Source organism: Grammomys surdaster, unplaced genomic scaffold (genome assembly GCF_004785775.1).
Source record: "Grammomys surdaster isolate TR1022 unplaced genomic scaffold, NIH_TR_1.0 363, whole genome shotgun sequence".
Lineage (NCBI taxonomy): Eukaryota > Metazoa > Chordata > Mammalia > Rodentia > Muridae > Grammomys > Grammomys surdaster.
Genome location: NW_021604782.1, coordinates 8,326,968 through 8,343,901, shown reverse-complemented (window position 1 = coordinate 8,343,901; position 16,934 = coordinate 8,326,968). Strand labels below are relative to the sequence as shown.

General features: G+C 42.0%; 1 protein-coding gene across 10 annotated transcripts in view; it reads left to right on the top strand.

Moving 5' to 3' along the window:
• Lpar1 (lysophosphatidic acid receptor 1) overlaps positions 1–16,934 on the top strand; it is a 161,986-nt gene that overhangs the window by 93,901 nt on the left and 51,151 nt on the right. For all 10 annotated transcript variants that reach the window (XM_028779930.1, XM_028779922.1, XM_028779929.1 and 7 more), the window contains one exon: positions 2,263–2,421. In XM_028779930.1, coding sequence (XP_028635763.1) covers positions 2,377–2,421 — 45 coding nt within the window. In that variant the 5' untranslated portion in view covers positions 2,263–2,376. The remainder of the gene's footprint in view (positions 1–2,262; positions 2,422–16,934) is intronic.

Below are 16,934 nucleotides of genomic sequence, written 5' to 3'. Positions count from 1 at the left end.
GTATATTTTCTTGTTACACACTAGGTGCTTTGTTGCCTTCTGGACAGTCTTTGTATTGTGGCAACTAAAGTTACCTTAAGCTAAGTTGTAATGGACTTGAATATGCAGTATTCTTTTAGAATAGAATCCCTCTTGCTGGCTTTTGGCTGTTATGTTCCTTTTATATTCATCTGTGAATATAGAAAGTTGACATGAGTTATAAATGCATGAGGAAAATAGAGACCTGAAAGTAGGGGTGGACATAAGGTCATATGTTAGTATCAAACAGTGCACTGCCAGGTCCTAGAACTTTCCTGTGCTTGAATCCGTATCCTAGAAGCTGCTGTGAAGAAAAGAAAACATTGCCCTTTATCCTGGGCCTTTCACTTAAATTGTCATTGTTTTTTCTTCCTCTTTAAAGTAGGGCTGAGGAGGATGTCAGCATTGGCTCAGGGTAGCTGTGGGATCTCATGTTGACATTGGGCCAAGATGGCTTGCAAAGATTGCTTGCTGTGTGTTTGTTCATAAAGCAATTACCCATAGCTTAAAACAAGTAAAACCTGATGTGCTTTAAACTATGGTTTGAGGGCATGATGCTTATGCAAGAATAAAAATGAAAACCTGCAGGCTATAGGGGTTGCTTCATGACCAGAGCATTTCTTACAGAGGCTCCACAACCTGTTGCCGCTAGCTAGCATAGCACACTGCGGGATGGAAAGACTGGAATTAACTGTTCATGTCCACTGCTCCTACTGTACAAGGCTCAGACCCCTTGGTTTATGAGTTTTATTATTAAGGGAACTATTATTCTCCAAGAGTTACGTAATACTCAGGTATCTCCTTGCATACCAGTGAAATTACAAAGTATGTTTGCTACAGGAGCTGACTAAATCTTATATGGTCCCAGTTTCCTACGTCTATCCTCCTTTCTTCCTTCTCTCCTCTCCCATCCCCTCACCCACTATCAGTTCTTCCTTTTCTCTCTTCTCCCATTCCCTTCCCTCTCTCCTTTCTTCCTCCCTCATTCTCATCTTTCTTTCTCTTTTCAACCCAGAACCTTACTATATAGTAAGCCTAGGACTGAACTTTTGGTCTTTCTGCTTCTATCTCCTAAGTGTTGAGATTAGAGTTGTGAACTACCATGTATCTTCCGTAATAAATCTTTTTTGACAGATTGTTACTTGGGATGAAAACACAATGCTTAGAAGAAGGGAATGTCCATAACTTCTTCAGGGGAAAGTTTTTCCTTCATGGACTATTTTGGAATGCTCCTGTGATAATGGCAAATGCCCCACCTCACCCCCATAGTTTTGAGACAAGACCTCACTGTGTAGCTCTGGCTGGCCTGGAAATCACTTAGTAGACCAGGATGGCCTTGAACTCGCAAATATCTTCTAGCCTCTGCCTCTTGAGTTTGATTGAAGCTGTGGAGCACCAGCCCAGCCAATCTTTCGACAGAATCAAGGTCCTAGTTTACTGCTGGGAGCATAGTGAACAATACATGAGAGAAGCATGGCTTTTACTTTGTGGTTGCTTAGCACCCTCTCCTAGAGAATGTCAAAGGAGTTTGCAAATGTCCTCTCCCTTACCTGTTGGTAAGGGCGTCTGATTTATGACGCACTCCACCTTCCTGAATTCCTGATTCATCCTGTCATTTACTTGTGTGATGATGGGGTGCTTGGCCTTAAATCTTTAAAATGTTGACCAAGTTCTTTGAGGAAATGTAAATATGCAATTTCCTCCCTTTCTTATGTCCTCATGAAAATGCACAGTTCTCTAGCATCCCTTCCCCAGCCCTCAGGGTTGTTGTTGTTGTTCCCACAAAAGGGTAGGGAGGAGTAAGGCTGAACTGTGGCTGTCGCCAACAACTTGATGGGTTCTTCTCTTTACTCTTTGTATATAGATGATCAGATCTCAAGATGTTATGAGATCATTATTATATATATTAAAATATTATTATATATCATTGTTATATTAAACATCATTAAGAAACAGCAAGGTGGCTTCTCCTCTAGGTACAATCTTCCTGTGTCCCCAACTTGATGCTGCTACCCTAGAATATCTAGTTGCTCCCCAGAACATCCAGTTGCTCCCCAGAACATCATGTGAAGAGATGGTAAGGGAGTCATGATTTTTGATGGAAGATCTGCCTCAGCAGGCCCCTATGTTCATACAGCTAAGATTTGGTTCTTCTGAGTAATTTTTGCCTCATCTAGCTGGTGACCCTTTCCTTGCTCATCAAAGTCCTCTCTACTCATTCCGGGCTTCCTTGTGGTTTTGCAGGCTTACAGTTCCTCCTAGCATGACGGTGATCTGACCAGCCAACCCACGAATTGCTTCTTGTGCCCGGCACTGCAGTGCTGGAGCCTCTTCATCACCCCAAACTACAGCACTGTCATGGCAGCTGCCTCTACTTCCAGCCCTGTAATTTCACAGCCCCAGGTAAGTGCTTTGACCTGGTTGATGTTTTTGTTAATCATAGCTTTGGGCAATAGTTAATCTGAGTATAAGAAAGTATTCTTTACTCTCGAGAATCGTGCACACCTCTTATTGTCATGTGGCAGGTACTTAGATGGCATGCTTTGGAGAGAGAGAGAGACAGAGACAGAGACAGAGACAGAGAGACAGACAGAAGAGAGAGAGAGAGACAGAGACAGAGAGAGAGATGCTGTGTAGTTCGGGAAGCAGTTGGAAAAATGAGCTAGCCTCTGCTCACAGGGGGACAGGTTTCCCACACTGAGGTTGCCTAACTGTCACTATTGCCATCAAGCTCCAAAGCAAGACAAGTCAGAAGTCTTCTCTTCTGCTGCTCCTCTTATTCACGCTTTCTTTTTGTGGGGAGGGTGGTGGTACAATTAGTATTTCTCAGTTTGGTCTAATCTTACAATAGGCCTGCTAAGGTGGCTTCATTGTACTTTTCCTGTAATTATTATTTTGCCTTGGCCCATTCTGGGACATTTGAAAACAAAATGGAATTCTGGAGATTTCTGAGTAGTAGTCCTGTGAAGTACTTTGGCTGTACATGGGGAACAGTAATTCTGCAAGGACATCTTCCTTGTTTAGATCATGGTTCAACCTGTTGCTTTGATTATCAGCCTCAGCAGGCAGTGTGGTGCAATGGGAGGGAAACAGACTTGGAATCATTCGGTCTTAGTTTCTTCTCCCTGTGCCTTGGACTGATGCTCTCTCTGCCCCATTCCGGCTTCAAACTCCTTCATTGGATGAAACAGTAGCATAGATACAAAGCAGTCAAGAGAAACCCAGTGAATATAGTTTCCCACTTGCTTCCCTTTCTCTCGACTCTTCTGTATCCAGTGAGGCCTCTCATTTATGATGAGCATTTTTAGGCAAAGGTTTAAGAAAAATAGGTACCTTTGAGAAAGAGACATTTTAAAGTTGTTTATAATTAGTGCACAAAATACTGGGTTTCATTATGACATTTTCATACATACATACTATTGTATTTTGCGTTTTCACTGATATGCCTCCTTCTGCCTTGCCTATACTTCCTTTACTGGTACCTTGCCCCCATCCACACACCCCCTTCTATTTTCATATATATATATATATGAACATCTGGGGGTTTTGTTGTTGTTTAAGAAGTCAAGAAAGAGAGGGAGAAAGAAGAGAGGGTCATTCCTCATTCCTTATAGACCAGCACTTCTCGTTGTTGGTTGTGACCAGTTCTGGGGTTGAATGACCCTTTCACAGGGGTTGCATGTCAGATATCCTGCATGTCAAATATTTATATTATAATTCATAGCAGTAGCAAATTTACAGTTATTAAGTAGCAACGATAGTAATTTTGTGGCTGTGGGTCACCACAACATGAAGAACCATACTAAAGGACTGCAGTATTAGGGAGGTCGAGAACCACTGCTTCAGATTAACTTGAGGGGTTTTCCATGGATAAACCCCTTGCTGTTCTTTAAATCTCTCAGTGTTTTCTGGGGTGTTGGATGCCTAGTGTCTACTGTCATGCCAGTTCTCTTTTGTTGGATGGCTCCTCACTGCTTCAACACTTACTTGGGTGTTTGGTTTCATTCCCCTCAGTACGTTTGGGACTTAGAGAATGGGTCAAGAGATTTAGTTTGTGTTACTTTGGGGTTATCAGTTCAAATCCCATGGCAGCTGTTCCTGATAATGACTCTTCTTAGCCTCTGCCTTGTGTGTGTGTGGAGTGAGTTAGGCCTGAGCACAGGCTTCCCTGACTGGGCATTTTACCATCCATCACTGTCATTTGTCAGCATTTCCAACACTGACTTACCTGCCATCTTCCCTGTTATGTAAACTGCTATGGGTTTGTGAGAAATAAAAATGCTTTTAAGTGACTTGTTCCATCAAAATGTCCAGCACTATCCAAAGTAGAAAGGGATCCTATTTAAACCAAACACCTAGGGAAATAGATGCCTTTGAAAACTTTCCAAAGGTAAAATTGGCACAGCTACTAGGTACTATTAATTAAAGTCAGAAACCTTTGTAGTCACACTGGTGTCTAAACACAGGAGACCAAGGAAGAATATAAAAAAGATAGTCATGGGAAGAAGTTCAAAACTTCCTGACTCTTCAGCAGTGGTTGGTTATTAATAAAGCCAGATACCTAGATATGATTTAAATGTCACGTAGCAGTTAAAACATGAGCATATCAACATGGCTGTGTTGTCATAAGACACCTTATAAAGAGGAGAGAAAGCAAGACATAGAATAATCCTCACAGGAAGAGATCATTAAAACTATAAAACAAGACCATGTGTTTTTAAGGACAAACATATGGCTCATAAACAGAACAGCAGAGAGAAAAAGCCAGCACATACATTTTCAATAGAATTCTATTGCCCCCCAGAGGGCCCAAATTGGATCTGGGGAGATGGTAAGTCCCACCAAAGCTTAACCCTACCCTAAAGAATCATATTTCATAGCATTTAACTTCTTTCATTAGGGAGAATTTAAATTTAATTAAAAACTTCTCCTTGAGGATCATTATTGAAAAATAAATAAAAATGTCACAAAACATGGCTTTTTGGAAGCATGTCCGTGGGCCCTGGAGTCACACTGCTTAAGTTCAGGCCCTGGCTCTGACACTCAGGGCTGAGCCAGAGGGAATGTGCTCGCTCTCTCAGTGCTTCCATGTAGTGCTTGCAAAACAAGCCGAGCAGTAGAGAAGCCAGCCTTCTGGCAGCTCTTGAAAAATGTCACGTGCAATTACACACTCAGCTCAGAACAATGGCTGGGGCCTATTGTCCATGCGTGTTGGCATGTATTATTGTTACTGCTCGGCAATAGGACAGGCCTCTACATGCAAGAATAAATAAGATAAGTAATATCATTGCCTTGTTAGAGTTCAGAAACATGGTAGAAGATAGGCAGCTAAGAAAGTGACAAATTAAAATTAACACGACACAGGAAGTATTGCTGTTCTGGGAATAGCCCTTGGGCTTCTTGCAGGAAGACCACCAGACCAGGAGCCTGGGCATGTGTGGATATGAACTGTTTTGACAGGGAGCAGAAAGAGCATGTGTCAATGCCTGATGGGCCACAGTGAGAAAAGCCCAGCATCACGATTAGATGTAAGCACAGTGTGGTAGGGCCTGGGGCTGCCTCCAGAGGCTCCTCTACCAGGCCACATGGTCTGATTGTTGGATTGTGAAGAATTCTGTGAGGGGCTAGGTCAATAGCTCAGCGGTTAAGAGTGTGTATTGCTCTTGCAAAGGGCCTGTGTTTGAATCTCTTCACCCACACTGAGAGGCTGACAGGTCTGTAACTCCACCTTCAGAGGAACCAAAGCTCTCTTTTGGTCTCTGAAGGTACCTGTACTTGTGTGTGTGTGTGTGTGTGTGTGTGTGTGTGTGTGTGTGTGTGTGTGTGTGTAAGATAAGTCTCTTTAAAACAAACAAAAAAAAACAGCATTTGGTTAAGCTTGTTGAATTCAGTCATGCTATAATATTTACACTGCTGAAATTGGTAAACCCTGAGTATTAGAATGGGTGGGTTATAAACTCAGGGATTTTGCAGGACCTTAAAAGCCATAATAAGGAAGTGAAAAATGATCTCACAAAGCCTGCAGTGGTAGAATGCTTGCCTAGCAGTTGAAAGGCTCTGGATTCAATCTATAGTCACACACACACACACACACACACACACACAGAGAGAGAGAGAGAGAGAGAGAGAGAGAGAGAGAGAGAGAGAGAGAGAGAGAGAGAGATAAAAAGGGGGCTCTTTGGGGGTCTAGACCTATGTTTGACAATGCTCTGGGGCAAATTCTGTAGCAATATCAGAGTAGGTGGGTCTCATTTTCATCCCTGTGCTGGCATTAGTAACAGTTGCTGATATTTGGGGACTGAGCCATTTGGGAGGCGTCAGTTGCAAGCTTCAATAATTAAATCACAGAACAAGTTGGCTCTTTTTCAGGAGAGACAAAGACCTTTGGGTCCCCTGGCTGTAGGATCCTAGCTCTAGGTCATGATGAGCCTCCTGATGATAGGCCAACCCTTCCTTTCAGCTTTGCACACTCAAGATTTCCTTCAAGGTGGGCTTGCCTGTGTGTCTCAGCCTGTACTGATGTCTTCTCTCTCTGATTAGCTATCATCTCCTGGTGGAGAGAAGGCTCAAATTATATAAAGGTAGCATCTTTTTAGCCAGCACATAATGAGCAGCTCTCGTTGTGCAATCACCTTACCCTGACATTACCCAGCCAGGAACGTACATTCTTCTGACTGACTCCCATGAAGATAAACTCACATTCAAGTGGGAAAGGCCTGAACCTCCCTTTCCAAGGCAAAGGCAACAATTGAGAGAAAAAGAAAAGGCTGTGGTTTTTTGTTTGTTTTTCCATTCATCTGGTAACAAAGGCTGTTTTCTAGTGAAGGCTGCCTAACACCAGACATAAACTCATTAATATGAGCAAATAGCCTGCGATTGTTTCAAATAACAATAGGGAAGAAAGCACACATTGTCACTCCTGCTGGGATCTCTGTTTAGTCAGCCTGGGATTGGCCTTGTGCTTTGAAGTCGGACAAGTTTCTGTTCTCCCGCCTTGCCTCTGCTTGAACTCTTAAGATGCAGAATTATTTTCTTGTGCTGGGCCAGCACCCACTCCAGACAAAGCTAAGGTGAGTCCTAGGATGGTTGGGACTGATAGCCACAGGAAGTCACCTCATCTGATTTATAGCTACACTAGTCCAGAGTTGATAAAAGCTACTGTCAAGGGAACCTGAGGATGCATTTGTAGACAAGAACCAATGAGTTTGGTAATGTGTTCCTGTCCTGTGACTGTTGAGAGGTGGGGTGGGGTGGGGTAGTGTAGGCTGGGATAGTTGCTATTTTCTGTTTCTAAAACTCTGTGATTGGTGAGGTTCCGGAGAGTCGAATGGTAAAATTTAGATCTAAATTTCAGTCTTGCTGGAGGGATCAGTAGCACAATACCAGAGTGTGTCCTTTGGCTCCTCCTAACCCCAGCACTGGTGACAGAGGCCCAAATGTGTGCCTGAGAACATACAGGTTGCCTGGCTGCCACCCCTGGGATTCTAGTGAGGAAGTGACCTTTGCCTTCAGCGTTGGGGATGCTTTTTCCTTCTGCCCCTCAAGTGTGAGGTAACATCTGCGTTCACAGAAGTGGCACAGACAGACTTTGGTCCTGTTAAGTGATTTCTGTTGTTTGCATTAAAGGTATAGGTTTGCATTGGTTTTCAGTGTCTTAACAAATTGTTCTCTCAGTTCTCAGCTGGTGTTTTGAACTATCTGTTTAAAAATCCTTTGTATTTTAAAATTCTATGTCTTAGAAGCTTTTGTTTTGAGTTGGGATAAAAGCAACCGAGTTCCACATTAAAGCATTGGATATCTGAGATTGGAAAAGTGCTCTCTCTTCACCTCTCCCTCCCTTACTCTGCTCCTTCTCCTCCTGTCCTCCTCTTCTTCCTTCTCCCTCTCCTCCTCCTCCTCCTCCTCCTCCTCCTTCTTCTCTCTCTCTCTCTCTCTCTCTCTCTCTCTCTCTCTGTCTCTCCTCTGTCTCTGTGATGTTTTAGAATCCTGTGTAAAGGAGGTTTTCAAGCATTCACAAACATGAGCCTCAGTTCCTTCTACAACTACCCAGAGTCACTTACCAGTCACCAGCATGTCTCCCCCTCCCCCACTTGCTTCACATGGAGGATGAAGCATTTTAAGTCCCTCGCTTTGCTCCATCTTCCAACGGTCCTTGTATCTCACTATTCTGCCAGAAATAATTTGTTCATATAACTGTGATTCCATCATCACACTTAAGAACTGAAAGCAACTGCTGATGTCACAGTGTACTCAATGAATACATAGATTTCTCTAATTTCTTCTCTGAAAAGTCCTCACAGTTGGCTCCCTGTTGTCTTGGAAGACCACTGGGAAGGTCCATTTTCTCTTCTGTATTTATCCAGCCCATAAACTCATACAGTTTAAAAAGACAGTTTCATTTTTCCTCTTCACTTGCTGAAGAAGATGGAAATTAGAAGCAGATTTTGCCCTGAATACTACACAAATGAGGCACACACCGTAGTCTCCCGGGGAAGAAAGTTAAGGCAATAGTTGTACTTAAAATCTGATTGCCAAAGAATCATGCATCATTTTTTAGGCTAAAGCATGAACGATTAATAGTTGCATGACATACTGTTATAGTATGAACCATGAATTGCAGTGTGATGTTCCCTTTGCCACACAATGAAGGTTCAGTGTGGTCTAGCTTTACATACACGGCACTGAGAAAGAGACAGAGTGCATGCATGGGCTTAGGTCCATATAGATTTTGCAAGTCTAAGGTATTGTATATCATGGCTAAGAGGGCTTTCAGTACACAGTTGTCTTTCAGCTTTATTCTTTATTATGTAGAATTAAAACAATGTGCACCATGCTTGAGAGTATGAATGGGAAGCTAAGTGCTTCGTGGCATCTTTAATAGATACCAGGCAGATGTTAGCTCTCACCATTTCCCCCGCAGTGGTGGAGAGAGTGCAGGGAGAAAGTGGTTACCGCATATGGTTTGTGTATGTGATGTGCGCTTGTCTTCTGCCAGAAGACCCATCAGAGGAAAGCCAAGTTAGATAAACACTCTATGGAAAGCTCCCATGGACTGCCAGGAATAAGTGCATGTGGAGGTAAACACTGAGATGTCTGACTTACTCCATCTTGATTCCTGTTTCGATTAGAAGTTGAATTTTTTCTTATTTTGCTATTTAAATTCATTTATGCTCCCTTCTATGTTTATAAACTCAGAAAGTTTGAGAAGATATCTCATTTTGGAATCTGAGAGTACATTTTCAATGTTTCTCCCCTAACAGAGAATTGCATGGGTGCTGGTGGAGGGCCTAGGGTAAGCCACAAAAGATACCCGTGGCATCTGTTTATTTATCTTTCTAATATGCCCTTTTAATTGGTTCAGTCTGTAATGGTTAATGAGGCTGCCTCTTTATCCTTAAAGGGCATGTGGCTTTTTTTTTCCCACCCATCATGGTGTGTGTCCATTTTACACTCCTAGGTTCTCCGGATCCTTGGATTTTTTGTTGCAGAGTCAGCATATATGTCAAAGTGGTACAATGTCCTATTTTTAACCATAATCATAGGCTCCAGGGGTTGCTGCCTTTTGAGCTCTGAAAGTTGCTGCAGCAAGACTGTCATTAAAGAAATCAGCCTGCATTTGCTGGGTGATGACCCTGCCACACTGCAGTTTCAGAGTGTCACTTAAGCACTGCCCTGAGGTTAAACTTCCTCAGGTTGTAAATCACTGTTTTAGGCAGGCTGAAGTCTGTGGAGAATGCAAAGGTGTGTTTCTTCTACGTGCTCCTTAGCAGGAGATAGGGCTGTGGTACAGATTCTTTTCTGAAGCTGAGATTGGCCGTGAAGCAAGTTTCAAAGATACATTCAACCTGAGATATGCATTCAAGCAGAGATATGAGATCTGGCGGATAAAAGGATGGGTGTATGGTTGTTGATGGCCAGCAGGATGCATGACTTCACAGTCAGAGTGTCCAGAGGGTGATTTCCAAACACTGACCACTAGAAGAGTCTGTATCAGCCAACAAAGGGAGGTTTTGGAGTCTAGGTTCAGGCCCAGATTGGAGATCGTACATTGGATTCACGCATGAGCCCCAACACTGCACACTTTGCTCCAGGACTTTACTTACCTTAACTATGATTGGTAAGGCAATCAGTAACCCAGAAAAAATAATAGAGGGGTGGGCACAAGAGAATTGCAGCTCCTTGGATCAGTGGCACAGGTTGTAGTTCAGGGCTAAATTGGAGGGGCACGCTAGGGTGTGCAGAGATGATATGGTCAGGCGATCCCACCCCTGTGGGACACGTCCAAATGGAGGGACTCAATTGCTGACATCACACTTTCATGAGGAGCTTGGAGCCCCAGGGCACCACGGAGCCTGTGTGTGTGGGAATTCAACCCTCTGGCAGTGGAGAAGAAGATAAAGCAGTCAGGGAGTGCCACTGACATCAGGATTACAGTCAGCAGGCTCACCAGACAGTACACATTTAAGTAGAATTTGAAATGATTTTTTGTTTTGTTTTGTTTTGTTTTTCGAGACAGGGTTTCTCTGTGTAGCCCTGGCTGTCCTGGAACTTTCTCTGTAGACCAGGCTGGCCTTGAACTCAGAAATCCGCCTGCCTCTGCCTCCCCAGTGCTGGGATTAAAGGCGTGCACCACCACCGCCCAGCTGAAGTGATTATTTTTATAAGACAGAGTTTCACACCTCAGCCCAACATAACCTTGAACTTGTGATAATTTACTTACCTCATTTTTTGTGTGCTGGGGTATATAAGCCAAAACATTTGGCCTAATCAATATTTTTCTTTTAAAAAATATATTACATCTTTGCCCCAAGGGGGCACATGCCTTTAGTCCCAGCACTCAGTAAGCAGAGACAGGCAGATCTCACAGCTAGCCCAATGGGTTTGCATAAAGAGTTTCTGGTCAGCCAGGGACACACAGTGAGACCTTGTCTCAAAAACGACTGAAAAAAAAAGTCATGGCTCAAAAACAACTGAAAAAAACTGTTTATTTACTTTGTGCGCTTATGGTGTGTGTGTGTGTGTGTGTGTGTGTGTGTGTGTGTGTGTGCATGCGCACATGTGAGCACTCATTTATGCAAATGTCATGGCACATACATGGAGGTCAGAGAACAACTTGCTAGAGTCTGTCATCCCCATCCAGGTAGGACCCTGGGGACTGAACTCAGGTAGTCAGATTAGGTCAAAGATGCTTCTGTGTGCTGAGCCATCTCACCAGCCCCAGAATTCTTGTTTGTTTGTTTGTTTTTTTTGTTTTTTGAGACAGGGTTTCTCTGTGTAGCCCTGGCTGTCCTGGAACTCACTCTGTAGACCAGGCTGGCCTCGAACTCAGAAATCCGCCTGCCTCTGCCTCCCAAGTGCTGGGATTAAAGGCGTGCGCCACCACCACCCGGCACAGAATTCTTTTTTTTTTTTTTTTAAAAGATTTATTTATTTATTATATATGAATACACTGTAGCTGTCTTCAGACACACCAGAAGAGGGCATCAGATCTCATTACAGATGGTTGTGAGCCACCATGTGGTTGCTGGGATTTGAACTCAGGACCTCTGGAAGTGCAGTCAGTGCTCTTAACCACTGAGCCATCTCTCCAGCCCCCCAGAATTCTTATAAGTACTTTCTGTCCAAGTTTTCCCTTAAAGTTATTAAAACTCGCTCTTGATAGGTAGAATAAGAAAATCTGCTTTTTGTTGAAAATTTTATTATAATTCTTAGTCCGGTCATAGCAAAAGCAATTTCACAGAGCAGTTTTACATGAGGGAACAACAAGAGAAGCAGTAGAAGACAGGAAAACTAGACGAAATAACCATTTACTGCCATGTTTCAAAACCGAAATGGAACAAGTTGCTAAATGTGCTCTGACACTAACCCGTACGTACAACGTGATGTAGAAAGCTTAACGCACATGGAATACATAGTTCCGAGTTTTGGCCTATCCGTTTAGTGATGACTGCAGTTCTGAGATTGTCTGTGGTCCATGGAGGTTCATTCCCTGATGGTTTTGATTTAAGTCTCAGCAGAACAGATGCCACAGAAATGAGGAACTGATAGTCAGTCTTCAAACAAGGTGACTTCAGGTTGAGCATGGTGACTTATGCCTTTAATCTCAGGACTCAGGAGGGCAGAAGCAGGTGAATTTCCCTGTGAGGCTGGAGGCTAGCCTGGTCTGCATGTGGAGTTGCGCAGCCTAGCTAGAATTGAATAGTTAATCCCATCTCCGCCTCCACAAGCGACCTTTTGCTCTACAGTTTTTGGATAAAGAAATTATCCTCTCTTCTCTTTGTGTGTGTGTGTCTGTGTGTGTGTCTGTGTGTGTGTAGTGTGCTGCTGGAGGTCAGAGGTTCATGCCAGGTGTCTTCAATTGTCAGTCATTTATTTTTTGAGACAGGGTCTCTCTTGCTAAGTAAATCGAGGGGTCCCTGTAATTCAGGTAGAGTAGCTGGCCAACAACCCCAGGGTTCTTCCAGTTTCTGACTCCCCTGCATAGGTGCACTCAGCAACATAGTTGCTGGTCCTCACGCTTCTGTGCTAAGCTCTTTACAGCCTGCGTCAAGATGTCCCCATCTCTACCTCTTTCTTCTAATGGCTTAGAATGAATTCTTCTTCTTCTTTTTTTTTTTTTTTTAGATGAGTTATGTTCAACAATGGTGAAATGCTCAGGAATGTATCCATTACTTTACTTTGTAAAAATGTTAACATTTTGATGCAATTTCTCAGTCTTTGGTGTTTTAATAAATAAAGTGGCGAATGTTTACCAGCAAGGTTATTGAAGTTCTTTGTCCTTTCCCAGCAATGTTAATTTCTCTGTCCAGATCAGAAATTGATGTTCATTATTCTCTTTGCATGTATTTGAGGGCATACATTTATGTAAGGAAAGTAGGAATAGTTATAGTCAATTTCTGTAAATGTTAGTGTAAGAATGGTGGTGTATGTGACTTGGTTTATTTAACTTCTTCTTTGTATACTTTCTTTGTTGTGTTGTAATTTATTCTTTCTCTGGTGATTCAGTGTTTATGTTACTTCTGTATTTTAATGATACAATATTGCATCTCCTTAGGCACACCTGTGATATTTCCCCCTAGAACTCAGTGTCTGAATAGTGAATTTGAGTCAGTTTCATGAAACCATTTTTCAAAGCTGCTGTACTGAGTTTTCTCCAGCATCGTATGGCTGCCCTCACCAGGCTGTGATTTTGAAACTTGCTAATTTTTGCTGGGATGGAAATCAACTGGACCTTCCTATACATTATGCTCAGCCTTCTCCGGTGCCCTGGGAGGAGAATTTGCATGTGGCTATTGGCTGTCATGGTTTTCTCTCCTGGGGAGTGCCTGTCCATATTTTTGCCTATTTTTTCTCTGTTGGATTGTTCAATTTTTCTCCTTTTTGATTGGTAAGAAATCTTTACTCCTTGATGTAAAGAGAATCTTTTATATGTAAATTGCTAAACTTCCTACAAGGTTTTTGTTGTTGTTGTTTTTTGTTTTTTTTTTTGTTTCTGTTTCGTTTTTCCATTCATTATAAAGTCTTTTAGAGTACTGAGTTCTTAATTTTTTGATTAATTAAATTTGGTCAGTGTTTTGCTCTCATTCGGGAAAAAAATCTTCCCACTATCTATAAGTTATAAATATACTTTTAAAAAATTTTCATCTACATTTTCAGATTAATGTATACATAGCAATATATAAATATAACATAATAAAATCTATATAATACATATAGTATATATGCATACACATACATATACATATATACATCAATATATTACCCCAAATGGTGTTCTGTGTATGATGTTGGTTTATTTAGCCTGAATGAATTTCAGTGTATGACATAGGTAATATTTTTAAATGAATGAACAGTTATAGCATTGTCTCAGTTGATAGATAAATCCCTGCTGCCCTGTCAAGTTGCCATGTGTGTGTTTTCGCCTCTCTGGCCCATTCCAGTGTCTGTTCATGCATTTTGGTGCTAACCTTGAACTTCCATATTCTGCTTCTGGCTTCGGACTACTGGGATTTCATTCCTGTCTGGGCAATTCCTTATTCCTATCATTGATTTTCCCAATGTGAAGCCACCCTTCCTGTTACCGGCACTGTGTGTGAACTGATACTTTTTTCCAATCCATTATTTTACTAACATTGTTAAGATTTCTAGCACCATTAATGGTTTTAGGTCAAATTCACTGCCTCAGACAAGGACAGAAGCCGTTTCTGCTTCTCAGCAGCATTTAAAGCCTTGTCGCCAATGACTATGGTGGTCTGCTGCGCCATTAACCTTGGTTTGCAGTTCTTGACTGGCTCAGAGAAGCATCTGAAGGATGCTTACTATATTTACTCCTGCATGTCTCCAGTATTTTTAGTGGGTCTTATCATTCCTCCTCTTAGGCTCAACCCAGAATTCTCTGGAAGTCCTCCAGTGTGATGATGTGCCTGGTAGACAGGGGCCCTCGTGAGATGAAGAGTAGGCTCACTGACTGGTGATTTGCTATTCTCCATAGATTTCTTACGCACATGTGAACATCTTATTATCCTGTACTGTTGCTTTATAAGGGGAACCACTTGATGCACTATTTTATTTTAGGTAAACTTTTAAGACATTTAATTATTGCATAGTCTTCAGCGTCCTCGGGAATCTAGGTTAAGCTATCTTTTCATTTGTATCAGTATTATTTTGTAATCTCTAATTCTCATGAGAAATCATCCTATTTTTCTTGTTTTTAATTTGAAGTTCTTAGAAGGGTGAGCATTATTTTCTCAAGAATAAACTTAATAACATTTGAATAAATCCCATACTGCTTCTTTTCTATCCTTATTGGGAGAGGTATGTAAACTGTTTGATTATTTTAGATTTAATAACTAGAAATAAGTAAGTCATAGAGCTCTATTATGACCCTATTTAAAATGAGAGAACTGGGACTTGGAGCCGTTGCCTACCCTACTAAACACCATGTTAGGTGCTGGGCATTAGAACCAGGCCAACATGTGCTTCAAGAAGGCACAAAGCCTCAAACATTCTACTGCTTTAGTAGAGATGGAACCATAAGATCCTGAGAAGGAGGCAGGTGGCTCCTTGGAGCTCACTGGCCAGCCAGCCTAGCATATTTGGCTGAATCCAGGCCAGTGAAAGATCCTGTCTCAAAAGCCAAGGTGGGTATCTCCTACAACACAGTACCTGAGGGTTGATCTCCACACACACACACACACACACACACACACACACACACACACACAAGCACACACACATGCAAATGCACACACGTGCATGAATACAGGGACACACAGATTTATATGCGTACGTATGCATACACAGAAGTGGAAAGCAAGTTGACTTCATTTGTATCATATTGTTCATGCTTTACCCAGCGTAGATTAAAATTCCCTTAAAGCATACCAGTGGAGTATATTATTTACACTCTTATCAGATTTCTCACTAAACCACACAGGTCTAATTAGTAGTGTGTTTCATACCAGGTGTTTGTTTTTCCTCTTTGCTAATGAATGTGTAATTACCTTATGGGAGATTAAAAAGCAAGTCAAATGGATAGGGAGTGGCTCCAGCAGGCGCTCAGGTGTATCATTGGGATGTCTTTTGAGGGCATAGTGTTAAGCTGTATCCATGACTGACGTTCCATGATTGCCTGAGAAGGCAGAGATGAGTTAGTGGAGGACAGAGAGATCTCAGACAACTCCATAACCACCCCCTTTAGAGCTCAGGCTTGGCAGGTTGTTGTGACTTCGAAGACCACAGATAGGGTAAGGACATTTCCAAGAAGAGCATCTGCTTTGAGGAATAGCCACTGAGGTCCCACAGCATACATCCGAGATGCAGTGACCAGGGCAGGAGAAAGGTCATGAATGCAGACTTTCTGCCACTGAGAGGGATACGTCATTTAAAAATAATTTTATCTGATCTGCATATTTATTCCCTATCCAGGGCAACATCTGATAGCTTCTTACTCCACAAGGATTTCTAGTTTTAGTGATTTAGAGTTAGCATGATATCATTCATTTACAAATATTTACTGAACTTGGTCTTGAGTATGTATTTGTTTTGTACCTATGTTTTACCAGTAAATATTGGTTTATTTTTCTCAAAGTAACAAAGAAATCACTTAAAAGTGATCTTACATGGATTCACTGGGGAAATTTCAGTCTTTGCCTTGTTTGCTTTCTTCTTCCATACGACTAGCTGGAGACCAAGCGCTCTCATGTCTTCCTGGAAAGTGATCTTAGTAATTACCCAAATAGACTGTGTTTGCCTCAACACAGTTGAGTAATTTTTACAGATTGTTACAATTTAAATAGTAGGTTTAATATGTTTTGATTTCTTCTTCCTCCTCCTCCTCCTCCTCCTCCCCTCCTCTTCCTTCTCCTTTTCTTTCCCTTACATGATTCTTTCCTGAATAATAAGAGAAAAGGAACATTTCCATATCCCCATCCTAAGGTCTTTTTGGTCCAATGATAGATTTATACTGGAATTGTTAAATTGTACTAAGTGTAACTTTTATATTTAAGTTTTTGACCATGTGAAAACAGTTATGTCTTATAAATTTTATGCTTGCCCCAGTGTTTTTGTTTTTGTTTTTTTCTTTTGGTTTTTCGAGATAGTGTGTTTCACGGTGTAGCTTTGGCTGTCCTGGGACTCACTATATAGATCAGGCTAGCCTTGAACTCAGAGATCTGCCTGCCTCTGCCTCCCTAGTGCTGGGGTTAAAGGTGTGTACCACCAACACCCACCAGTGATTTTGGCGTGTGTGTGTGTGTGTGTGTGTGTGTGTGTGTGTGTGTGTGCTTGTGAGTGAGGCCCCTCTCCCCCTCCATCCCATATGTATATTTATTATTTTTCTTGTCATTATGGTAGAATTCCTAACAGAAACAATTTAAGGGAGGAAGGTTTATTCTAGCTCTCAGGTCACAGGTCAC